Source organism: Ambystoma mexicanum, chromosome 12, assembly GCF_040938575.1.
Source record: "Ambystoma mexicanum isolate Mex_15411 chromosome 12, UKY_AmexF1_1, whole genome shotgun sequence".
In the NCBI taxonomy this organism is placed as follows: domain Eukaryota; kingdom Metazoa; phylum Chordata; class Amphibia; order Caudata; family Ambystomatidae; genus Ambystoma; species Ambystoma mexicanum.
In genome coordinates this window covers 11,724,759-11,751,701 of record NC_090936.1, presented here as the reverse complement: position 1 = coordinate 11,751,701, position 26,943 = coordinate 11,724,759, and the positions used below count along the sequence as shown (strand labels likewise).

Sequence of the window (26,943 nt, the reverse complement as noted above, 5' to 3'; positions counted from 1 at the left end):
TGCATTGTTAATTAATGCAAATGCCCGTGAGCCTTTGCAATCGTGCGTATAGTAATGGCCTTCACTCGTCTGTACTACTCAGAGTGGGCACCGCGGCCATGGTTTCTACTTCATTTTACGAGGCTTTGCCCGCTTCTGAGACTGTGTCTTGGAGTCATGCCCATAAAATACCCCTATAGTAATGGACAACTCTTATGACGATTAAGGTATATATCGCATTTAGGCGAGTTTGTCTACAGCAGCCTGAACATCTGTCCCGGCACACAGCTGTACATTTGCCCACACAGCTGTACATTTGCCTTTGGAGTATTTGTGTCTGAGAAGCATTGGAAAAGGGTCTGGGTATCCATCAGGGGCGGTTACAGGGGGGTGGGGTGTGGTGTGGTGGGGTGGGGTGGCTGCGACCGATTCAAATGCAACCGACCAGTGCAACTCCAAGCAGTCCATCAAAGCAAAGCTGGTCCCTTCATTCCATTACAAGATGGCGAGCATCCGGGTACTAACACAACCTACCAGGAGCTAGCATTCTTTTACACTGGCATCTCGGGTGCGAGATTTATAAAGAGCAAACCAACCTAGAAAGCACCAGAGCACTGCAAAATAAAGGGAGTGGCACATAGCTGCCACCACCTTACAGATTCCTCATGTGGAGCTAGACAGCCCTCGGTCTTCTAGGAGGACACAGCTGTACCACAAATCTAGTTGTTTGCCGCAACAACAAGATAGAAATTGCATAGTGGAACAATTCCTTGGCGATAGCTCAGGGCATCTATTCATTGGAGATAACATATTGGAGCTATTCCTTGGATATAGCATAGGGGAGCTACTCCTTGGATATAGCATGGGGGGTGTATTCCTTGAAGATAGCACAGTGGACCTATTCCTTGGAGATAGAATAGGTGAGCTATTCCTTGGAGATTGCATAGGAGAGCTATTCCTTGGAAATAGTATAGGTGACCTATTCCTTGGGAATAGCATAGTGGGCCTATTCCTTGGATATAGCATAGGTGACCTATTCCTTGGAAATGGCATAGTGGGCCTATTCCTTGGATATAGCATAGTAGGCCTATTCCTTGGATATAGCATAGGGGGAGCTATTCCTTGGAAATAGCATAGGTGACCTATTCCTTGGAAATGGCATAGTGGGCCTATTCCTTAGATATAGCATAGGGGGAGCTATTCCTTGGAGATAGCATGGGGGGAGCTATTCCTTGGAGATAGAATACGTGAGCTATTCCTTGGAGATAGAATAGGTGAGCTATTCCTTGGAGAGAGCATAGGAGGGCTATTCCTTGGACATAGCATAGGGGGAGCTATTCCTTGGAAATACCATAGTGGGCCTATCCCTTGGATATAGAATAGGTGACCTATTTCTTGGAAATGGCATAGTGGGCATATTCCTTGGTTATAGCATAGGGGGAGCTATTCCTTGGAGATAGCGTAAGGGACCGATTCCTTGGAGATAGCATGGGGGGAGCTATTCCTTGGAGATAGAATAGGTGAGCTATTCCTTGGAGACAGAATAGGTGAGCTATTCCTTGGAGATAGCATAGGGGAGCTATTCCTTGGAGATAGCATAGGGGGAGCTATTCGTTGGAGATAGCATAGGGGAGCTATTTCTTGATTATTTTGTGATTTTTGGATAGTGTTGCACACAATCAACAGATACCTTTAAAGCCCTATGTAGCAAAAGGTAAAAAAGGCATGGGGGAAGACATGGAAGGAGGTGTGGGCAAGAAGGGGATGTTGTAAGCAGGGTCCTCGAGGGCCGGGTCCATGTCATATTTTCAGGACACCCCTCATTAATATTCATGATATACATTTGTACACAATGATACTAAAGGTATGCACATTTTTGCTTATGAATATTGATGAGGCATATCCTGAAAACCCATCTGGCTTCTGTCACTCGGGGCCTGGAGTTGGACAACCCTGCTGTACGGAATGGTCTGGTCTCAGGGTTCATCTGAACCTCATATGGTCAGGTTCATGGCATCGCTGCCATGGTAGTCGGTTTCGTCACGAAGAGTCTTGATGATGGAGAATCGACTCTGAAGACAAGCAAGCAGAGGAGTTACTAGTGGGGGCTAAGGGGGCTATAGGCCCTGGTCTTTTGATTGTAGCCCAAGATAGAATCTCAGGAGCAACAAGTAAAAGGCTAGCTAGCCCCCAGTCCCGACAGTTCCCACATTAGCGTAGCCCCGGGTCTTGTACAGACCTAGCAACACTCCTGCAAGCAAGTCCACATTGGCACTGCTAGATCATGAGGACTACAAATTTAGGGGTCTGGATGGCTGGTAGCTTGGTAGCACCGGGGTTCATGGAGGCCTCCTGTGGGTCACACATGACATCTTGCAATCAATGAGTTGTTCCATTGGCAGCTACGCTAGGGTACATATGGCGAGTCTTTATCCGGCCAAAGATCCGGTAGTGTCGTTCTGGGCCTTCTGCAAATGTGTGGTGTGAAACTAACTACCTAAATACATTCTTGTATAGCGCAGCACTAACACAAGGGTCACAGGGCGCGCTATGCCGGGTCAACCGGGCATAGAGTTCAATAAAGTGGAATGGACAGTGAAAATCTGCCTTGGGTAACGGGAGACGTTTGCCTGCTCTTGCCGCTAGCCCTTATTGACAGTAGCAAAGATCCAAGATGCTCTCTGTTGCTAGGTGTACTGCAGACGTATGCTAACCGTGTGGGGTCTAAAAAAGTACCTTGACGTTTTGCGGCTATAAACTATATGCATTTATTTGATATATATATATATGTTGCACTGTTTACATGAGTCTCCTTTTGTTGTGCATTTCTGCACAGGGCGTCCAGACCAGGATCCAATGTCATTTCTGTAAGTTGCATTAAAAGTTTGTGATGGATTGCTGTGAGTGTGGTCTTCTATTCTGCTAAAATAATCTGTGTGTTGACTTGTGTTCTGCATGTTTTGACACACCGGCTCTTCTCGGGTTGCCGTACCGCCATATTGATTCAACTTGTTTTGTGGGTGGAATGGTGGTCAGTTGTCTTGTAGTAGATGGAGGAGGACACAAGTTGTTCACTGATAACAATTATTTCTTTACCCTATAACTGCACGTCGGGTGTCGTATAGCTCAGCTATACGTGCCATAGCTATATTGAGGTGTTATGGCCCAAACATCAGAGACCCTCTCAGAACTAACTAGAGAACCTCTATTATTGGAAAGCTGTAGTGATGTAGGAGACGGTGACATGTTTCAATTCTCATAACATGTCTCATGCACGCCGGTAGTGCTAGGTTCCCCGAAGAAACCGTGTTGGCTAAACCAGAACAAGTTGCACCCACAGATTTGGTAACCCTGGGATGAGTAATTCTGCAGAAGTCTCTAGTTTCCCCATACCAATGTGCAGTACTAGCTAACACAACTTGCGCGATTAACTCTATTCAATGTTGTAGTAATTGAGAATCGACCCTTTGAAAGGCCGCGCGCCATGCAAGAGGGGTCAGATATTGGCCACTGCTCCGGGTACCTTAATGATACAGAAGAATTGATGCTGAGCCTATCCTTACCATGGCAGTGGTGAGGTAAGGTGTCAGGGAATGGGAGTGTATATCTACTGCCCCGTCGTGTACACAGCTACGTATAAGACGTTGCTTCATAGATGGTTGGATCGGTATCACCCCGACATATGGCAAACAATCACTGCAAAACCCAAACTGTCGGATGACCCATTTCACCGCATATGTTTGTTTGATGGCTGGGGTAAAGTTAATAAAAAATGTGGAGGGATGTGGGGGTGCTGCAGGGGGTCTCCCCCCCCCACCCGCATAAATATGCTGTGAAATGTGGTGAAAGAAACAATAAAAATGTATTTTGGGATTCACTGTTTTTTCTTCTGTCAAAATGTTTCACATAGGTCCGTTGGATCCTCCCAGCAAGGTCACACGTGTCCTTGCCTGCCTAATCTGGGAAACTGCACTCGGTGTCCAGCTTTGGTTGTGTCCTGCTGGGTTCCTAGTGAGTCCATTGACAGCCAAACCATCTGCAACCATACCATTGACAAAACAAGTATCGGACAAAAAAACATTGAATGCATTTTTTTTTAAATGTGGGGGTTCTCCCCTACCCTCTTTTTTAAAACATTAAAAACATGAATTTTTACTAAACTAAATCCTTTGCCACTTAAAAACATGCATTCAATGTTTATTTTTTTGATGCATTTTTTTTCAATGGTAAGGTCTGTCGATGCTTTGGATTTGATGCAATGACCGGATACTGTGCGGCTGCTTACTTACTAATCCTCTTGTGGGTTCTTTCCTTACTTCTGTTACTGGGGGTGCATTACTGCTGTCTATATATGTGCCACCCCTCTGCAGAGGGCGTCTACCCCTTAATGAGCAGCTTCCACGCTATCAGAGGGTCGTTCAACTGCATGGCATGGGAATAGTCATAAACTGAGTATGCAAACACCGCTGCAGAGAGCCCCCCCCCCAGTCTATGCACCAATGCAAAGACGTGCATCCATTTTGTGGCGAACCATAGTTCGGTGCCTTTTTTCAGAATTTTCATGTGAAAGGCTTGTTTGACAATTTGTCTACCCTGACAACGGGAGGAAAGGGGAGGACACAACTTTGGAGGACTGTATGTTAGTCGAAACAGGGAAGTGTTTTGCCAATTTCAGGGCTTGTGGAAGTCATTTCATTAGTTGACCTAGTATGTTGTGCCGACCTCCCCCAGAGTGTGGATTCTGGAAGGGGCAGTGCCGTATTTTGATTCCAGCCTTTGGGGAACATTCAAAGGCTTCCAGGGAATTGGAATCTTCTCCTAACTCTCCCTTCTTATAAACCCTTTGTTTGTGATGTGAACTTTGCACTGAAGGGCGTCCTTCCTGCTGCTCGTGTGCCTTTTCTAAGCTGATGAATGAACCTGAAATGCATCAATTCAGCTCTCTGCAGCCATATTTGAGAACCGTTGCACTTTTGCAAGTGCAGTTCTGCAAGACACTTGGCAACGGGCTAAGCATTGCCCTCCGGTACTTACCAATGTTTTGCATTTATATCCCGACGCAAATACATTTCTTGATAGTACTACACTCGTGTAAAGTTTGTTTAATACAGGTCCTCTTGGCAATTTGGGAAGACATAGTGTGGGCCCAAGATAAGTAAGGATTGCAACTCTGTTATCATGGATTGTGAGTCTTTTGAGGTGCATCAAAATGTATCTGTGTCAAATACTAGACAGTAAAAGATGGACTTGCTACAGAGGTAGACGGGTCTAGTTCAATACTGAAACATTGTCAGGTTAAAAGAATAACCTTGCCTGACGTTTCCCATCTTGTTCTCATACAATTCTAGACAAATGCTGAAACACTCACGTACAGCCATGTTTTTCCCTTTAATTCCGATCGCCTTGCTTTTATAATGAGGAATCCCCCCCCCCTACTTAATGTCCATGCCCCTTCACACCCCCATCTTCATTCTGTCTATCTGTGTATACATGTCGACCTTAATGTCCATAGTTTGACCTCGTCTCTCGTTTGTACACGTTGACCTTAAGACTCCGTGAGGTTCTGATGCACACAGGAGAGTACACCATAGATGGGAACGCACGCGTGCCGCACTGCTCTCCACTCTTCTCCTCTCAGAGTGTAGCCAGTGGGCTTTTGGGTTGCCCGGTCTCTCGGAGGAATGTGCCACAGGTTTTTGGAATGACAGACATGATGAACCCCTTACATGGATGTGAAGAGGACATGGGGTGGCACACGACGATGAACAGATGCAGTGAGGGTTTTACCTCCTTGACTGCTGAGGGGTGCCAAAACCTCAGCAAAGGTGCATATTGTAATATATGTTTTGCCTAAAAAAAGAAGTGTTTTCGCGACCTGCAGAAGGCCATTGTTTCTTCAGATTCTGGGGGGCGTGTGCACAGCAGCCGAGGCCCCCGTGACCTTGGTGTGTTTTGCATAGCATCATCAGTGACGATGTGCACATCACACACTTGTGATGCACATTTCATGAAACCCACCTCAGCTTCAGTCACATGTATTTGTCCAATGAGTGGTCTAGTTGTCTTCATTGTTTCAAGCTGTGCTTTGTGTCGCCCCCAGGAATGCAGGTGTTGGAGTGGAACGGGCTCCCCCTCACTGGGAAGACCTATGAGGAGGTCCAGAGCATCGTCTCTCAGCCGAGCGGAGAAGCTGAGCTCTGTGTCAGACTGTGAGTTCTTCCCCACCCTCCTCTTCATGGTCTATATCAGCTAAGGCTGTACCAAAAAATAATGACTTCATATGTTAAGAATTATTATTTTGGAAAGCTAAGTGAATGTATACATAAATGGCAAGAACAATTCATTATCACATTTAAAGAAAGTGTTGCCTTCCCATGACTTTTGACTAAATGAAACATGTTTATTTTGTATTTATTTATTTTAAATTATTTTTTTTTGCCATTTTCCAAAATACAAACTTGAAAATTCCCCACCCCCACCCCCTTCACATTTTAGTTAAACAATACCTCACTAAAACTCTTCATATGTTTTTGGAAGTATTTGAAATATACGTTTTAACTTTATTAAATATTTCACCTCACTGTAATTGGCTGTGCTCTGGTTCCTCGTTGCAGTCTTAACCATCCCTTATTCATCTGTCGGCTTGATTAATGCGGTTAATGCCGGCTGATAGTAGCTTTCATCTCAAGCGATTCTTTGCTTTCTGCAGGGACCTCAACATGTTGTCAGACTCGGAATACCCCCAGCATTTGGAACTCCCGGATCCTGCAAAACCAGGTACATGGCATGAGAAAATACCTCGAATGTCCGACTTCAAGATGCCAGAGTTTGCAGGGCATGGGTCTAGGGCCCTCTGCAGGGACGAGGGATGTGGCTTTAACTGTCTCTGGTATTAGGGTCTAAAGATTGGTTAAAACAGAAATGAAGAGGTGTTTGCTCTTTTAATTCCCTGGTCAATTGATGCATTAGCTCACTCTGTGCCTTAGGGGATTATGGTCCCTGTAGTCCACAACACGCTTTGTTTTTTGCGAGTGAAGTTAGACTGCCACATGGCCAACTTCTGAAATTTGGATTGCTACATTATATATCCATCATTCCAATGTTGGAATTAAGTCTGGGCCAATGAATTCAGGGATTAGCTAAACTAACGAAATTTTAGGTGGTTTGAGGGCCAACAAACATTTAAAACTTTTCCAGTAATTTGTCTGAATACGTTCACAGTCTTCAAATGTTAAAACAAAAGGTAGGTACATGGTAGGGCAGGCTGGCCACACTATTTAGAGCCTAGGAACACTTGTGTACAGGCCCGTTATAAAGGACTTATCATGTCATATGATATCATTGCCTAAAGGGGAGGTGTGCCCTATAGGATGGGTCTTACTGCTCATACCGCACCCCTTGTGGGACTTATGAAGAAAGATAGGGGGTGTGTGCAGGGAGGTTAGGATTGTAGAAAAGGTTATAGGTTCTCAGTGAACCCACTTCCTTCTCCCATTTCTTTCCGTCCAAATTGAGGGTGTGGATCCCGTGTTTGGCGATCTCCTCTCAGGCAGAGTCAGCCTTTCCTGACTTTTCAAACTAGCTTTTCCAGTCCCCAATACAAGTGGCCAGTTTATGGGACCACTCTTCTCGTCTCGACTCCTCTTCCTTTTTTCCTCTGGTCAGTTATCAACAGAGAAGAGCCTCCTTTTCCGGCCTCCATGCCACAGCAGCCCTCCGGTGAGAAGCGCTGCACAGAATACTATTGTGTATCCTGAACCAAACCTAATGGGCCACCACGGGCAACCTACACCGCTTGCTTTCCCCATAAATAATTCAGTTGTGTATAAATGTGGGCACCTTTCACACAGGTTCGTTTGCAAGCCCTAAGCCTAAGGTCACTCTGCCTGTGGGCCGGCACGCTAGGAATCCGGCTGTCCGGTGGCCCCCGAACACTCATAGTTGTTGACGTAAGGCACATGGTTGCAGAAAGAAGAAACCAGGAAGATCTGAGAGCCTTCCCTCTACAAATCCTTCAGAAGGTCGCGCCAACTCTGGTTTAGATCCTGGTTGCATGGGAAGTATGCTCAGAGTGGAGAATCAAGTTTGTGGGATCGGGCGTTTGTTCTCGCTTGGGGCAGTTGGAGCAAAGCTGAACGTGATGAGAAGAAACACGAAAATAAGCACCTCGAGTAACTGGAACCCTCAATCACTGGAAGAAAGACTTGGCTCTAAAGTCTAGATGCCGCCAATAAGACTAAATCTGAAGACATCTTTCTGGGGACGCCTCATCCAGCGATTTAGAATGTCCATAACCCACAGGGCGCCTTGTGTGGGTGATGTGCCTTGATCCTTCTGGAATAAATGTGGGACACAGCAATGGGTGATTTTCCAGCTTAGTCCCCTGCCCTTATCCAGCGACAGGCCTGGAGAACGTTCAGCCGTACTAACCACCGGCAGGCCTCCAAACAATGCCCCATGCGAAAGGAGCGCAAAACTCTTTGTGGATGTTCCCATGATCTTAGTCCGCTTCAGATACTAGCGCCAAGTTCAGTATCGAGCATCTGGCCTCTTCCTCCTGAATATGGTCCTCCATGAGGAGGTAGCTTGTTTTTCCTTCTCAGAAGTTCTGCCAGCTCTTCAGTAACGAGAAGTTACTGCTTCTTAGGCGCGAAGGTAGACTTCAACCACTGAGAGCTTTAAACTCCACTGAAGGGCTCGGCAATCTTTTGGGATCTTTCAAACATGTTGGTATTTTGCCAGCATCCTGCCTTTCACCACATCCAATGACCATATCATCGCCCTTGATTCCGGCCAGGCAATGGATCTCGGTAATTCTGTGTGGCAACTTGTCTTCTATACCGCACTCTTTCCGCATTGACTGCTCATTCTTTGTCACTCTGCTGTGTTATATGGAGAACACATCGACGAAACCAGAATGGCAGAATGAAAAGGGATGGGGAGAAGAAAACGGGGGGCCGGCCGCAAATGTCGGAAATTGTGATGGAGTATTTGGCCATAGGGGCAGAAGTAAATAAGATAGTTCTGGGGGTCACCTGTTAAAAAGGGGATAGGGCAAACGCAGGCGTGACAAAAGACTACGTCACGCAAGATCCAATTGATGGGTCAGGCCAGTGGGCAACAAGAAACTGCCGCTTATGAAAGTTTACAGCCACAAAGGCAGTTTGGGGTGTCCTCTGTCAATCCAACGCACCCAAGTAAAGGCTTTGTCCGGGGTCTTGCATCATTGACAAGAAAGCGTGAGATGAGTTTTCAGGTGATTTTGCGGGGAGGGGGCTTATAGTTTCAGCATCTATGTATGACATTGGTCACCAATGTTTTCAAATGCATTCTTTTTTCACCGAGTTTTCGTACAAACGATTGTTTTCGTACTCCTGCTGTGACACACAACCACGGATTATCGTTAGTTTGATTTGTCATTTCTGGTATGTTGTTTTAATGACCGTTGCATTTGTGTATGACTCACAGACACCAAGGTGACCATATTTTTGAATATTAATGTGTATCTAAATCTTTCGCCTCTGTTCATTTTTACCACTTAAATAATGTCCCTGCAATTGGAACAGATGCATTCTTATTGTGAGGTTGTTTGGCAGCATGCCTGATGAATTCTTGCCATCTCGATTGTTGTAGAAACATGTAGACATGTACATCTTTTTGATTTCTGTTGCAGTGGAGAAGAAGAGCAAGTCTCCAGGCGTGGACCCCAAGCAATTGGCGGCAGAGCTCCACAAGGTGTCGCTGCAGCAGGCGCCTTCCTCCACAGGGGACAAAGGACCGTCCCACGGCCCGTCGGGGGCCACATCGGCTGGCTCTAGCGCTGCTCCCAGCCCCGGCCAGCCGGGGTCCCCATCAGTCAGCAAGAAGCGGCACAGTGTCAAGGTATCAGAACTGAAACATTTCGGGGTTTGGCCCGGGTTTGGTAATGGCCACACATTGCATAATGGGGGGGGGGGAGCAGGGAAGTCCTTTCAGAGGTGGTTGCCACGACCTATGGATATTTAGACAAAGCAGGTTGGGGGGGGGGGCAATTCATGAAGGCCATTGATGCATGCAAACTGTGGGGTGCAAGGTCTACCTCTCATTCTGCACAAAGATTCCTGAGGCACAAGAAGTTTATATGCAGGGGGCGGGAGTGTCTGCTGGTACAGGAGACCGGCATACCGAAGTGTCCCCGCGTGTTATACGCCTCCACATATTCATTGGGTAACCGAACCCACCTCGATGGGGGATGTTTTCCTCTTCCTATTAATGCACGTTCCATGAGTGCATTTGCAGTAAGGATCCCAGTGCAAAGAGGTCAACATGTGACTAGAAACATTCATGTAAAGGATGAGCACTTCTATTTGGGGGTGAGGAATGCTGTTGGTGTTCTGGGCAGGCGCTGTCGGCACGGTGCTTGGCTTCTGAGATAAGGGGAGAATTAGTGTGCACTTGCAACCTCTGGATACGTTAAATGGGAATCGTTATGAGACGCCATTGGTGCAGTCGTTTCTTTCCACATTACAGAGTGTACATATACTCGCTACAAAACAATGCAACTAGTTATTGAAAAGGCCTTGCTGCAGAATTCTATCAGCTGATTGTATGGCCAACCGGCAAGTGTGAACTGTTGCCGGAACCTTTGGCTCTCTAAATGTTTTAAACTAAAACTACCAACAGTACAAGCCAACCGAGTCAATGGTGTTGGATCATGGGAGATGTAGTCAAAAATATCAGTAGAGCAATACGTTGCAGGGCCTCATTATAGGCCCTTAACCTTGGGCAGAAAAAAGGGGCAATTTCCTGATATTTTACGAAGGTTTCCCACACCCATGAGTAGTAATTGAACTAGTAAGACATCACGCCATGCAGGCGGCAGACTGAGGATACATTCGTAAGTCATGTTTGTCTGAAGTACAAAGAGAACAGACCAAACATGTGATCCCCAAGTATGTAACTGAACTGGCCAATAAAGAAAACAGACCAAACATGTGATCCCCAAGTATGTAACTGAACTGGCCAATAAAAAGAACAGACCAAACATGTGATCCCCATGTATGTAACTGAACTGGCCAATAAAGAGAACAGACAAAACATGTGATCCCCATTTATGTAACTGAACTGGCCAATAAAGAGAACAGACCAAACATGTGATCCCCAAGTATGTAACTGAACTGGCCAATAAAGAGAACAGACCAACAATGTGATCCCATGTAGGTAACTGAACTGGCCAATAAAGAAAACAGACCAAACATGTGATCCCCAAGTATGTAACTGAACTGGCCAATAAAGAGAACAGACCAAACGTGTGATCCCATGTATGTAAATGAACTGGCCAATAAAGAAAACAGACCAAACATGTGATCCCCAAGTATGTAACTGAACTGGCCAATAAAGAGAACAGACCAAACATGTGATCCCATGTATGTAAATGAACTGGCCAATAAAGAGAACAGACCAAACATGTGATCCGTATGCATGTAACTGAACTGGCCAATAAAGAGAACAGACCAAACATGGGATCCCCATGTATGTAACTGAACTGGCCAACTGCCAAGTGTCATGCCCACAAATGTGGATCATTTTGTTGATATTATATGTTAGAGCCTGAACCCCTGAACTCAATGCAGCATGCTAGGGATCGGCCGGGACACAGTATTAAGAGAATAATGACTATGTCATCTGCATGCCTTCTAATGGGACCCACATGCTTTGATGTTGCTTATTCCCCTGTAGGCAAAAGGCCCAATGCTGAGCGTGAAGAGCAATGGGAATGTATGGATCACCCAAAGCGCACCCCAAGAGAGGGAGGTTTACACTCTGACTGTTCTCAACCAAGACACTGACCTCCAATGCCAAGTGGGAGCTCCTGCTCATTTGACCGCACTGCCACTGTGGCGCTATGGCAGACATCGGTGCCCAGAGGAACCCCCACCCAACGATTCAAGGATGAGATCTTTAGGCGACAGTTGGGTGGATAAAATAATATGTTCCCCATATACATATGCAAGAGCTTTCCTCAGTGCAGTGATCACGTGCCTGGGCCCGGCCTCTCCAGTTATGCACGTTGCACGTATTCATTCCTTCACAGAGAAAGGGGACCCATTATGCGCTTATACACATGGCAACTCGCCGAAACAATAATCCCAGCAAAGCAGAGGGGCAATGGTCACACACACCCATTATTGACTGCCAGATTAGTGACGACGGGTGCCCAATAGATGGCCTGAAGCATTAATCAGGTTCACAAGTAGTCTGTCTATTCCATGGGGTCCACGCCCCTGGGAAGAGGAATGGGAGTTCCTGCCAGACAGTTTTGTGATGAGGGCCTGTCTATTCTTATGACTAAAAAGATAATACTTTAATACTTGTTTTCTTAAGTAACCTCAACCGGAAGAAAACGCAACTTGTTCTGTGAATGTGGCTTGTGCTCAAGAAGAAATCAATGCACATTGTTGTGTTTGGCACAGGCCTTGGTAAACATTTGCGCAATCCTCCCTTATATCTATTTGTGATGCCAGAAATACTTCCCCGCTGATGGGAGAGAACCAAAGATGGAATCCGAGCACCCTTTGTATCTTCAAATCTTTGGTATTGCAGAGACACGTGTGGTATTTTTAAATATGCTCAGTGCTGTATTTCGAGAATGCTGATCTGTTATCCCTAAAGGCTCCGTTACACAAATGAAAGGGATCATGTATCAGGGAAGATGGAACATTCATCTGTGCCTTGCATAAACTTACGGTGATGTCATTTCCGCACAAAATCACAGGCTTTGCTCATCAAATCCACCTGCTATACATCACACCATCCACATGTGATTTACTCCGTTGACCCTCCTAAAATGTGTGTTACACCTCAGGGTATTCCAAACGCACACCAAAGGGTATTCTAGACACACACCGAAGGGTATTCCAAACACCTAAGGGTATTCCAAACACCTAAGGGTATTCCAAACACACACCAAAGGGTATTCTAGACACACACCGAAGGGTATTCCAGACACACACCGAAGGGTATTCCAAACACCTAAGGGTATTCCAAACACACACCAAAGGGTATTCTAGACACACACCGAAGGGTATTCCAAACGCACACCGATGGGTATTCCAAAAACATACCGAAGGGTATCTAGACATACACCGATGGGTATTCCAAACGTACACCGAAGGGTATTCTAGACACACACCGAAGGGTATTCCAGACACACACCGAAGGGTATTCCAAACACCTAAGGGTATTCCAAACACACACCAAAGGGTATTCTAGACACACACCGAAGGGTATTCCAAACACACACCAAGGGGTATTCCAAACGCACACCGATGGGTATTCCAAAAACACACCGAAGGGTATTCTAGACATACACCGATGGGCATTCCAAACGCACACCGAAGGGTATTCTAGACACACACCGAAGAGTATTCCAAACACACACCGATGGGTATTCTAGACACACACCAATGGGTATTCCAAATGCACACCGATGGGTATTCCAAACGCACACCGATGGGTATTCAAAACGCACACCGATGGGTATTCCAAGCACACACTGAAGGGTATTCCAAACGCACACCGAAGGGTATTCCAAACACACACCGAAGGGTTTTCCAAAAACATACCGAAGGGTATTCCAAACACACACCGAAGGGTATTCCAGACACACACCGAAGGGTATTCCAGACACACACCAAAGGGTATTCCAGACACACACCGAAGGGCATTCCAGACACACACCGAAGGGCATTCCAGACACACACTGAAGGGCATTCCAGACACATACCGAAGGGTATTCCACACACACACAGAAGGGTATTCCAGACACACACCAAAGGGTATTCCAGACACACACCAAAGGGTATCCAGACGTGGACCCCTTGCTCACTGTGCCTTCAGGAGGCTCAGCTCCACCTCACTGATGAGGCCCGACTAGGCCGGACACACGTGTCTGTGGTTGGTCTTGGTACTCTTGTTCAGAGGGAATTGCCTAGCATTTCGCTGCTGGACTGCCCAGATGGTTGGGAGAAAGACTGATGCAAATTGATATTTCTGCTCTGGGAAGGGTGCAGTGAGCTAATGCCTGGCTACAGACCATTGTGAGTGAGAACCGTCCCACAGAACAGGCTATTTGAGCCATGTTTGTTTTCATTAGAGGGATCCCATATTTCTGTAAATCTCTTGAAATTGTACTTACGGTTTTCAACAATAAGATCAGTTATGAATCTTCAAAGTCATGCTCAGCATGTGTAAGATTGTGGCAGTGAGAAGAGTAGGGCTGAGAGTATTGGTGAATGCCCTGGAGTTTGCTAATGTGAGCCAGACTTTATTGGCAATATAGAATGGTCAGTGACTTTTAAAATGACTGTTGGAAATATGAAACACAACACTTGAACTCAATGACTTCAGTGTTGGTGTGATTTTGGGCTGGATTCTTGCTAAAATCCAGCAAATGGATGAACTGACTTTAAGGACCTTTGACTTGACTATGCCCTTGGAGGGTGACCTAGTCTTACCCAATGTTCTCATTGCGCTTTCAAATCTAGGTGAGGGACTCATTGTGAGGTCCACGCAAGACCACATGACTCATTCACATAAACTCTGGCAATAACACACCCACCTACACGCCTCAATATAGTGAAGACGGGAAAGGACCATGCCAACACTTTTATCAAGAACAAAACACCAACAATGACATAAACCCTTTAAGACATATCTCTTCATGAGTGAGTCCAGATGATATTCTCTGTGTAATAACGTGCCGTGTAAGATGCTCGTATTTGCGGAATTCAATCATTTTATCTTTTTTATAATAAAAATGTTCAGCTTCTCCTAAAGTGTGCTTTGGGCTTCTTTCTCATTTGTACAAGGGGTATGTACACCAACCTACTCTCTTCTGAGCATCCCATCATCCGTGACCTTTACTACAACCTTCAGCCCATTACTGGCATTGCATCTACTACACTTGGGCACTTCTTACTTCATACCCTTTTGCAGCACCTCCACTGTCCATTGTTTAACCATTCCTTACTAGACATAGGATAATGGCCCGTCAGTGGAGGATTGCCGTGTGTGGTAACAAAGCATCAGGGGGGGGTGAAATGGGAATAAGTCTAGCACCCCGTGAAGCTGGACGGGGGCAAGGTGCCTATGGAGAAGAAGCAAGTAAGGTGTGTCGGTTGCGTGACCTGTAATGGGTGGGCCGTGTGGTCTGACAACTGCGCCTAAGGAAAAGCCTCTTAACTGACCCACAAGCTTGCGACTGAAGATAAAGGAACACCTGTGGGATCTGAAATTAAGGAACTGAACTCCATGAAATTTGTGAAAGGTGACCAAGCCAGCAGAGTGGGGAAGTAGTCCAAGGAATTGTATTGTTTTGGAAAGTTGAGAGACTTGAAAGTGTGGGGAAGGGAACCCCTCCTTTTTGTAACCTGAAGTGTTTTGAACATTGGGGTATGGAAACCCCTTTATAAGCCAAGAGCTGGAAGAAGCTCTAAACCTCTATTGTTTGCACTAGGAATGCTACTAGCTGTACGAGTAGTTTTAGTACCAGTAGTGTTTGTAGTAGGAATGCTACTAGTTGCATGAGTAATACCAGTAGTGTTTGTACTAGCAGTAGTAGTATGAGTGGTTTTGTAGTGGTATATGGGCAGCAATAACAACACCAATAGTTGTGTAGCAGTTGTAGTTACAGGTGTTCTAATTGGAGATGTATTAGTGGCAGTAACTGTTGCACTGTTTGTTGTTAAGTTTAATGTGGTTTATACCACACACCAATGCCACTTTCATAGTCTCAAGGCGCTCTGGTGGATCTGAAAAAGACAGGTGGGAGGGCTTAGTTAGTCAGAAAAGTAGGGAAAGCGCTAACAAGCTTTGATGTGCTGTTGATAGTTTCAGTTCGTGAAAACTGATCACTGTGCACTGGGTTCGTTTTTAGTTGGTAAGGGTTAGATGGTGTTTGTTGTAGGAGTCTGTGTGGATGTTTGTGTGTAATTGGTTTAGTTTTCTGTAGTGTGTTGTGTTTAGTTGGGTGTTGCTGTGTGTATGTGTTTTGTGATGTTTGTAGGTTTCTGCTGTGGTAGAGGTGTGTGTGTGTTTTGTTTGGTGTTTGGCAGTGAGCTTGCAAGATATTGGAACATTTTTAGTAGGGTGAGTCTGTGATGTTAGTAGGCTCTCAATTCTGTGCACTGTTTATGTTAGCCTGATAGGGTTCATATTTCCCTATTGTGATTTGTGTTCAAATGCATTATTTAATTTGGGCATCCAGGTTTTGCTTCATCTGTTTTTCCATGGTTATGGGTTTTTCACTTGTGTTGTGTTGCCTGCTTCCCATCAATGGTGTTTCCTGTTTAGCTCACCGAGTTAAAGAGCCATGTTTTTAGCAATTTTCCGCATTATTCTGTTTCCTTCGGGAGTGTGTTCCAAAGTTTTCTCGAGATGCAGGAGAATGCTGATCCACCAAATTTCCCTTTGAGTATTGTTTAGGTATGAGGCTATTGTCATTACTGGACTTTAGTGTTTTCAGATGGACATTTTTCCCTGTATGCATTCTGCTGCTTGGCCATGGATTGCTCTATTTGTTATGCAGTGCTTTGAATAGCATTATTTGTTTGACTGGTAGCCAGTGGAGGGTTCTCTGTGCTGTTGTGATGTGTTCTCTCTTAGTGAGTCTGAGGAGTAGTCTTGCTATATGTTCTTTATTTGTTGTAGTTTTCTGGTAAGAATAATCTGGCATTTTGAGATAAATGCTGTTAGCATAGTCTATTGTTGACAATATGAGGGATATGATGCTGAGTGTTCTGTTTGTGAAGATGAAGAAAGGTAGTATCCAATTGGTTGTGTGTAAGTGGAAGAAGTACTTCTTTACTACTGGATTGACTTGTGGTTCAAGTGTTACGCCATTGTACATTAATATTGAGAAATTGTTATCCACTTTGGAAGGATTACAGTTAATTTCCCATATTGGTAGGCCATGGAATGTGGGGTTTGTTCTACGGGCCGTTGGGCTGTTTAGCGTGAACAGGATATCTGCTTTGTCTGGATTGAGTTTAACGCTGTTGGCACTCATCCAATGGTTTATTTCTGTGAGGCAGTTGATAAGGGTTGGGTCTTGTTCTCCACTAGTGTTCATTTTGTAGATGAGTTGTGTGTGGTCTGGGTAGTTGTAGCAAGTGAGGCCAGGTCTTTTAATGAGGTTGGTGAGAGGGGTCAAGTAGATGTTGGAGAGCAGTGGTGAGCCTCATGGAACTGGTGCTGAGTTAAATGTGTTTAGCAATAGGCACGTTGTTTCTGTTCTTTCTGCTAGGAGGATTCTAACCAGAGAAACACAGTGTTGCCAATTCCTATTTCTTCAAGTCTTTTGATGAGTGTTTTGTGGTGGACTCTGCCGAAGGCTTCTGATAGATCTAGTAGTATTAGTGGCAATATGGCGTGGCAGTCTACATTTGTTTTTAGATCATCTCATATATATAGCAATGTGGTTTCCGTTCCTCTCATAAGTCTGAAGCCGGCTAGTGCCTGGTCTAGTATCAGATTGCTTTCTGCATGTTCCAGTATTTGTTCATAAACATTGCTTTCTAGGTGTTTTGCCGGATACACAATGTTTGCAATTGGTCGGCAGTTGGTTAGCTCTTCCGTGTTTCCTGATGAGTCTTTAAGGAGTGGCTTGATGTACACCGATTTGAAGGCTTGTGGCATATTTCGATGTCGCTAGTGAATGGTTGAAGAGGTTGCGAAAGTATTCTGCAGGTGTTTTTTGGGGAAACATGATCTTGTACATATCTGGTGGGCGAGGATCTGTGGGCAAGCCGGCTCTCTTGCTTTTCTCCACTAGGCTCGTGAGTTTTTCTGTTGGAATTGGCGCGTGGTTGTTCCGTGTTGTTCATCGGTCCGGCATCGCCATTCGCAGAGACGGTGCCCTCAGTGGCAAGGAGAGCAAGTCCCAGTTTAGTAATCAGAGTCAAACCAATCGGTCTTGTAGCTCTTTTAAATAGACAAAGATCTGGCATAGTTCTTAACTCTGCTGGCAATGAGTTCCAGAAGCCGGAAGCACATACGTCGAAGCTGGTGCCTCCATAGGACGGAAGCTTATGACGAGGCTGAAGGAGCTTATTGTGTCCATTGGAGCGATGAGATCGTACAGCAGGATTCCTGTGAATATTAGTAATCAGATCTACAGGGGTCTGGCAGGGGAGGCATTTATGCGTAAGAGAGAGCAGCGGGGGAGATATCCTATGTCTCACCGGAAGACAGTGCGAAGTGTGTGGAGCCTGCGAGACACAGGTCCTGTGAGCAAGAGCACACACTGCTCTCACAGCATTATTTTGAGCAGTCTCTGAAGTCTTCAAATTGTTCTTTGTGGTTCCAGAAAAGAGACTATTGCAGTAGTCGGTTTTGGGGTTTATGAGTGCCATTGCTAAAGTTGCCACATCACTTTCAGAAAGATACGGTCTGATCTGCTGGATGAGTTTGGTGGTGTAGGCCACATGTAGATTTGATGTGAGTGATATGCTGTTTCATATTTGAGATTAGAATCCATGTATGCACCCATAGTTGTTACCCAGGGGCATGCTTTAGTTGTAGATCCTGAGAAGGTAAAGTGACTACATCTGGGACACAGTTTGAACAGTGGCTGGCTAGAGTCCACTAACATTAGCTCGGTCTTGTTGCCATTTAGAGCAAGTAAATTAATATTCATCTATTTTTGGATGACATCATATACCATATCAATGGTGTCAGAATCCCTGTTGTAATCTCTTGTCAACTCGATGACCACCTATATGTCATCGGCATAATCAGTGTATTTAATATCGTGCTCATCCAGGAGGTCAAAAAGTGGGCGGATATATACATTGCACAGGGCAGGCGGCAATAAGTTGCAGGTGTTGTAGTTGTAGAAGTAGTGTGGCAGTAGTCACTGTATTTGTTTTAATGGCAGTAATAGTAGTACTCCTACTGGTATTACAGTAGTGTCATTCACAGTAAGTGTTTGTAGTAGTGGTGAAACTAGTTATAATAGTAGTACCAGTAGTGTTTGTACTAGTATTAGTACTAGTTGTGTGATTAGTAGTACCAATAGCTTGTGTAGCGGTAGTACACACAGTGTTGTATTGGTAATAGTAGTTGGCGCAGCAATCACCATTCCAGTTGCTTGTGTAGTTATTGTAGTTGTAGGTGTTGTAATTGTAGAAGTAGTAGTGGCAGTAGTCATTGTAGTAGGTGTTTTACTGTCAGTAATAGTAGTAATTGTATTGGCAGCACAGTAGTGTTAGTACTAGTACCAGTAGTGTTTGCTGCAGTAATGATACTAGTTGCATAAGAAGACATAGTAGTTACAGTAGTGTATGCACTGGTAATAACACTGGTTGTGTGAGTAGAAGCAGTGCCAGTATCTTTTGTAGTAGCAATAGAAGTATGAGCAGTTTTGTAGTAATAGTAGTAATAATAGTAGCAGTAATAGTAGTATTAGTAGTACTAGTTGGAGCAAGGGCAGTAACAGTAGTTTTTGTAGTAGTTGTAGTGGCTGGTGTTGTAGTTGTAGAAGTAGTAGTCACAGTAATCTCTGCAATATTTGTTTTACTGTCAGTATTAGTAGTGCTTGTTGTATTGGTAGTGCAGTAGTGTTACTTGCAGTACTAGTAGATGTGTAATAGTAGTAGAAGCAGTGGTAGTTTTTGTAGTAGTGCCGGTAGTTTTTCTACTGGTATAAGTATTCGTACATATGGTACTACTAATAATGGAAGCAATCATCGTATTCGATTGCTACATATTGCTACATATGTACATGTATTGGTTGAAAATAATAGAAAATGCAACATTGTATATTACATTTTTGCTGCTGTATCGAATCTTCAGACCACCCTTCCTCTCCACCTCTGACATCACTTCCTGTTTTAAAAGTTGCAGGCAGTTCACAGAATGGAGGAAAATCGGAGTGAGAAAAATGCCTTCAACTAGGAAAAATAAGATACAATGAAAATGACATAGTTTCATTTTACAAAAACCTTCTCCTCTTAAAATATTACATTTTATATAATTAAAACATGTGAGCTACTAAAATGCGAGCGTTTCATCTTTTGATCTCTAACAAAGTGACACCATGTTCCTACCATGTATATCTTTAGTTGCCAGCTGTTGTGAGCACTGTAACATCAATGAGTAGTGGTGCACTGGACACCAGGCACATTAGCAGAACTGCTAGTCAGGACCATGCACACTAATGTTTATATATTCAGATGTTTTGTCATAACATGTTGAGCAATGCCTGCAAGTACTGCGCAGTGCATGTAGACGGGGGACTCGGACATGTTCCCCAGTGACACACGTGTAAACATGCATTGCATGGTCAGTCAGCGATCATTGTTTTCCATCTCAGAGCATTAAGCATGTGCACTAGTCATTACCTTGCCACTGCAGCTCTGGTCTCATGATGTGCCCTTGGTAAACACTGATTAGCAGAGGCTGTTATTATTCCTAATGTGTTAATTCCTGCATACAATTACTGTTCAGTAAAAGCAATATTTTGGCTGCTTGGACAAAAAAAGTGCACTGGTAATTAGTAGTTATAAAAATGGGCTTCTGTTGCAGTCAGATGGGGTGGTCGTGTCTCTAGTCTGATGGCGGAAACCATTGCACTTTTCTGGCTTTTAGTAAGGATGGCATGCTTGCTGTGAGAGTATTGATTAGAGCCATCACAGACTTAAAATGTGCTTGTGGTTCAACTCGTGTCTATTCTCAAAGCTACGCAAAAGGGGGAACGTCCTTTAATTTAAACTTAAAACAACTCGTAATCAGGGGTCTTGATTCAAATGTAGCTGGTTATTGAAATTGACTCATTCTCTCTCCCCTCTCTCTCTCTTTTCTCCCCCCCTTTCTCTCTCTCTCTCCCTCTCCCCCTCTCTCCCTTTCCCTCTCTCTCTCTCTCTCTCTCCCCCTCTCTCTTCTCCCCCTTTCTCTCTCTCTCTCTCTCTCTCCCTCTCTCTCTCTCTCCCTCTCTCCCTCTCCCTTCTCTCTCTCTCTCTCTCTCTCTCTGCATCCCTCTCCACCCCTCCCTTCTCTCATTTCCTTGCCACCCGTCCCTTTCTCCGCCCCTCTCTGTCTCGCTCTCCTCTATCTCTGCTCTTCTCTTTTTCTCTCGCCATCTCTCCCTCCCCCATCATAACCCCTGTTTCTCCATCTCGCCTGTTCTCACCCCCTCTCCCTCTGGCCATCTCTCCATCTTTGTCTCTGACCCCGTCTATCTGCCCCTCTCTCTCTTATTTCTTTCCCATCCTCTCCAAGTAAATAAGAATATTGTATACAGTGTGCAACAAGAAAAGGGAAAAGCAGGTGGGGAGAGTAGACTGCCCCTCATACCCCCCCCCCACACACACACTGACTGACTGGTTCTAGGGGCTCTGAGAGGCATGACATTTCTGATTGAGCATGTATGAAAATACAGAGCCACGCCCCTATGTATACTTGTTGATGTGTAGGGAGCAGGCTTGGGGCGATCTCACACCTCCCCGACCTTTCACATATGCGGGCGCAAGAGCGGCTTCCTGGACCTTCTCCAGATTAAGTGAATAACCGTATTGGGCAGGTGACAGCTGCTGGGGCAAAATCCCCTGATCACTTACTCTAGAAAGTTCCCTGAGTGCCTCGCGTCAGGTGCCTGCACGCAGCAGGATTTCTAGGGGTGGAGCTAACAAGACGTCCAGCGTGGAGGTAGGTCTCTAGCAGATGGACAGGGTTCGCCCAGTTTGGGTCTTCTGATTTAAGTTGGAAAATTGAGAGAGTTTGACTTGGCATATCTCACATATAATGCCTTCCATGCCCTAGCCAAGTCCCTCCCTCTCCCACATTCCCAGGCACCCACACGTGCAGCCGTAGACCAAAGGACACCTCCCCCTTCCCACGGTGGCTTTAGTCAACTGTCTTGAAGGTAGATTTGTGATGGTGGCAGGACCAGAGACGCTGAAGGTCCAGAAGGAGAACCCCATGGTCGGTGACACGTGCATGATGATTTTGCAATATACGGTCATAATACTAAATTTTCTTTGTGTCTTTTATTGTACTGCAGTCAACTGAAGTAACAAAGGCCCCCTCTCATCCAATCACTGGTGAACTTCAGGTGAGGAGAGCGCGCTCAGTGTGTTGCCATTCCATTGGTTAATGTAAGAATGAAGGTGTCTTTTCAAGTGGAAGAGTTGCCAGCACTGTTACCAATGAATAGGTGGCTAAGAAAATAGGGGGTAGCCATTGGGGGCACCTGTCTCATTAAACATTCCCTGCCCCATATGCAGTTTTGATTCAGAAATGAATATGTCATTTGTCCCCAACACCTGCTGGGAAAAGTGACATGGCACACGACATGGGGTCTCATTACAGAGGCTTTGCATGAGTCGTAGTGAAATGTTGCATGTTTTTAGCCACAGCACAAAAATGTCCCTAGTGTATGAAACCTATTTTTACAACACACTTTTCCCAGGGTAGTGTTTACCTCAGATCTGTGCCCCATTGACACTAGAGAAAACATTGGCATAGTACAAAAATTCACGTATCGAATACCTTTTATTCAGAAAAGCAACGTTTGCCCAATTACCAATAGCGTGCTAAGCTGAGACACCTGTCTGCACCCGGCTGAACATGCTTTCATGTGACCTTATGACCTCCAAACAAACTAACACGATGAAATAAATACTTGTATACACGTGTTTGGACATGTTGATTGTCTGCTTAGTGCGAGAATATATATCTATAAAGATACGATTTTTGTTGCAAACAAGTAAGTCAATGTAATTGTTTTCTATAAAGCGTTTTTTGTGAACTTTTTGTGTCCAAAATAAACAATATATTTATGGCTTTTAATTTATCTTATAATACTGTCGAAAATTATGGTTTTAAACAAAAAATGACAGAGGTCTCCTTTGCACAATTTTTAAATAAAATAGATGATGTGTTGTACCAAAAAATGTAAGTCTAACAATAATCCAATTATGTCCATCAGCTTCAAATCAACTATGACCAGCATCTTGGCAACCTGATCATCCATATACTTCAAGCAAGAAGCCTTGTGCCCAGGGATAATAACGGCTACTCAGACCCCTTCGTGAAAGTCTACCTTCTCCCGGGAAGAGGGTAAGTGCATGGAACAAGTACGCATACGTCTGCCACTTCTCAAGCCATGCTGTCTGGCTGCTGGCCTTTGTCAATGGAGGTACAGCCTTGTGTTTATCGAAAATACAATGACAAGCTTTGTGCCAGGACCTTTTCCTTAAACCTTCTATTAATGAATTTGTTTTTTCTTGTACATTATATTTCAGGGTGGCTTCAAAAAAGTGTGAGGAACGTTGCTTGTATTGTGTTAATATAAGCTGTATGAACAGAGTATCTCTCTGCACTGGCTGGCCAGAGAAGTCCTACTGGTAGCAGACATGTTGCACCACTGGCTCACAACTTAAGCCGACATTCTCAAGAAGTGGCTGTTTTTAAATGATTTTTAGCCCTGGTATTTTGGTGCAGAGTATGCCATACCCGACTACAAGCCAAACATCCCTGAACCAGTGCCTTTTGGGTCCACTTTGGACTGTGCAATCCTCATTGGCAGTTGTGGGCAGAGAGTAATAAACGCATAAAAGAATTGACCTTTGTTGTTACCTCCATTGGGTTTTTCCTTGATTTGTGAGTCGCAGCGGCGGCTTAAACCCACCATGCCTAACCAATCCATCCACATCCCTGCCTGAAGGCCGAACACTCTACGTAGTCCGCATGTTTTTGCACTTGCAGAAAAGCCGGCGGATTCCATTGGAATCCATGGAAAGGCCGCCAGCCGTGCCTGGAACTGGAAGGTGGAAGTATTGATCTGTTTTGACAATGGTATCACTCTTACAGGGAAACTGAAGACCATGTGGATTTCCTTCTTATAATTGTACCATTTCTCAACACGAATCACAAACACGGGAAGGCCTCATGTGACACAAGGCCATCTAGTGAGCGTAGATTAGTCATTTTTTTAATACTAAAAGATGAACGTAATTCAGTTTCTGAAAGGGGGTGGGGGTCTGCTCATCAAACCCATTCTTTCATTAATGCTACATGCCAAAATGATAGTGCAAGTGGAGGCTTTGCTGAGACTGCCTACAGGCACCGCACGGCCCCAGCTCTGCATCCCTGACTATTGCTGTAACTCAAAGTTCCTGAATGCAGAGTTGGCTTTTTAATCTTCCGCACCTCTGTTCTAAATATAATAAATGTATGCTTTAATCAGTCTGGCAGCACACACATCTTTAAATGTAAGTCAAGCCTGGCAGTGGCATGGTGCTGGAAAAGAACACGCAATTAAACAGCCACAGCAAATGAAATACATTTGTATCAACTCTGTGAGCAAGACCCAGCTACATTAGTACTGATGTATGTTTCCCACAACTGCTATGTGCAAAAATATCCAGGATGTTGCCTTTTTTGATTATCATGCAGGAAGGGTAGCACCTTTTCACAGGGATTATGAACTTCCCCTAGGACGAGGCCTGTGAACATTTGCTTTGAAGGCATCACTGATATAACAAAGCCACTGTCAGAGAAGGGTCCTGATCCTAGAATCCCTTTGAAGTCAGAAGGCAGGGGAGGTGGATTAGCTAGAGAGAAGAGGTGGGCTCAGAGAAGGGTTCCATTATCTTGGTTTCTGTTACGGCTCTCTTCCTGCCCCTTCATTTCCTGCAGACAAGGTACTCAGGGTGTGATGACCTCAGGCAAAGGGCACTTATTACTACCGCCTGGATTTCACATCTAACTGGCTTTCTTTGGACCAATTCACTGTGACATTTTGTTTATAAAAGGAGAGGGGCACCACCTTGTTCTTTTATTCATTGTTGTGCCTTCAAGAGGAGGAGGATACTTTTGGACCTCTTTTGGGAGTGCAGTCTATTCCAATATCCAATGCTAAAGAGGGGAGGACAGAAGGCAGCCTGTGTATAGGAGAGCTCCATCCCCAGGGAGCACTGGGGTTGACTATCGGACTAAGGCCTCAATGCTGAAGAGGTCCTGTCCCACTTTTAGCACCACAGTGTCTTTTAAAGCCCGCCTTCTCTAGTTTCTTCTAAAAACATTGAACATAGTCATTGTTGTCTAAAGACCCCTGCTCACCCACCCAGAGTGCCCTTTCAGAAATGTCTGCCTTCTCTGTATTGTGTTTAACAGAACTGGGGTTTTCTAGTGTTTTCTGGTTAGTTGTTTGCATTATTTATTGTTTGTTTAAAAGTGTGTTTGAATAGAGTCTCGATTGGACAATCTTTTATTTTGGAACCATTGTACGCGTTGCTACTGTTCTCAGCTCATACCCCTCGTGAAGACATATCCTTCCCTTATGCCACATTTCCTAAAGAGGCGAAGGAGGCGTACCATTCATATGGGGGGCCTGTTTCACCTTTGTGATTGGTATCACTGCTGGTTTAGTAGTAGTGTGGGGCTGAGTGGGCGGTTTACGTCATCGCTGTACTCCTGAAGAACAGTAGTCATTTTGTCACAGCTCATTAGAGCGTTTGTTTGCAGCCCCATACAGGTGATTTATGGGGCAATTAACAATGAATGCCTTCATGTAAACTGGCTCATAGTTATTCATATTATAAGATATTTGTATTATAGAAACGTAGTTCAGGAGCAGAGAAGCGTTGCACAGGTGATAGAGCAAAATACTGTCGATTTGTTTGGAGTTTTGCATTGCCTGGATGTTGATAGCAGAATTACATGCCTAGGGTTGATGTAGCGTCCAATGAACACCGTCAAAGTGTTTATTTTCTAAATTATTACCAACATTTATAATCTCCTTCCTTCTGTGGCACATGAAAAGCTGTGTGAATGTTTATTGTGACTTAACTTAAACTTGAAATGTTTTGAATAATCTGTTATTGAATCTCGAATCATCTAGAAGACATGGGGTCTCATGAGTACACCGTCCAGAAAAAAAGCTGCTAAAATGGCTGGTAATATCGACTCTGGCACATTTTCCAGACCGGCATACTCTGCTGGAAGGGGCAGTGAACCGCCGGCAGGCCTGACCTGCTGGTACTTCAGGCCCTAAAGGTAGAGATTTACCTGAACCATTGACAGCGGTGCCGGTGCCTCAGTGGTTCCCATTTCATGGAGTCCTATTGGACGATCCAGGTAACACCAAGATATCAGTGCCATGTACTTTAAAGTGCTTTTGTAATGCAAAAATGCAGCACTCTGTAGATTTGACATTATTTGCTTGTTTCTGTAACCTTTTCGTTGCCAGATGCTTTGGACTGCATCTCTCATCGGTCCTCACAGCATTTGGCGAGCCGCAGGTTGCCGACCCCTGAGTGGTCGGTTTATTAAATGAGGGACACTATTTGCAGTGGGGACTGCCGGGTTTCAGTAACCTGATGTATGTTCCTGTAAATTTAAAACAAAACAAGCTACCAACATACATCGATCATGTTATTTCTACAGTGCAAAAGTCCCCCTGCCCGTGCCTGACTAATATCACGGTTAATATGTCTGTTACTCGAAGCTCTGATGCTGCGAAAATGTCAGTTTCTTATTGACAAGTTGTGTCTTCCGTCTTTGTCTCCTCTTGTTTTCTCCCTGGCTGCTTCCTCTGCTTTGCCATCTCTATTTAATACTCGTCTGTCCCATCACTGGGCGCGTGCAGCCAAGTCATGGTTGTCCAGAATGCAAGGTATAGTCTGTCATGTTTATATTTTTCTCCTTGTCCTTGGCAGCCTGCGCTGCCTCTTGCATGTCGACACCTGTTTCTATCTATTCCTGAACTTTAATGGGTCTTCTGCCTGTTTATGTGCATTGCTTGTTTCGGATTGTGTTTTTAAATGTTTGTGTTCACCTGATATTCCAGTGATGTACCAACGTGGACAGAAGCCAAAATATACTCTTTGGGGATATATCATGGCAAAAACAGATTAAACTATATGTTTGCAATTGTTGTCCGAACACCTTGCAGTTCTTGAGTCGGATGGCGTCATGAGCAGA

General features: G+C 44.7%; 1 protein-coding gene across 7 annotated transcripts in view; it reads left to right on the top strand.

The window, feature by feature from the left end:
• The window catches only part of PCLO (piccolo presynaptic cytomatrix protein), an 854,190-nt gene that overhangs the window by 626,912 nt on the left and 200,335 nt on the right, over positions 1-26,943 (top strand). For 5 of the 7 annotated variants that reach the window (XM_069627812.1, XM_069627814.1, XM_069627811.1 and 2 more), the window contains 6 exons: positions 6,080-6,188; positions 6,689-6,756; positions 9,653-9,861; positions 22,019-22,069; positions 22,946-23,076; positions 26,609-26,635. In XM_069627812.1, coding sequence (XP_069483913.1) covers positions 6,080-6,188; positions 6,689-6,756; positions 9,653-9,861; positions 22,019-22,069; positions 22,946-23,076; positions 26,609-26,635 — 595 coding nt within the window. The remainder of the gene's footprint in view (positions 1-6,079; positions 6,189-6,688; positions 6,757-9,652; positions 9,862-22,018; positions 22,070-22,945; positions 23,077-26,608; positions 26,636-26,943) is intronic. The other 2 variants (XM_069627816.1, XM_069627813.1) reach the window with 1 other exon arrangement.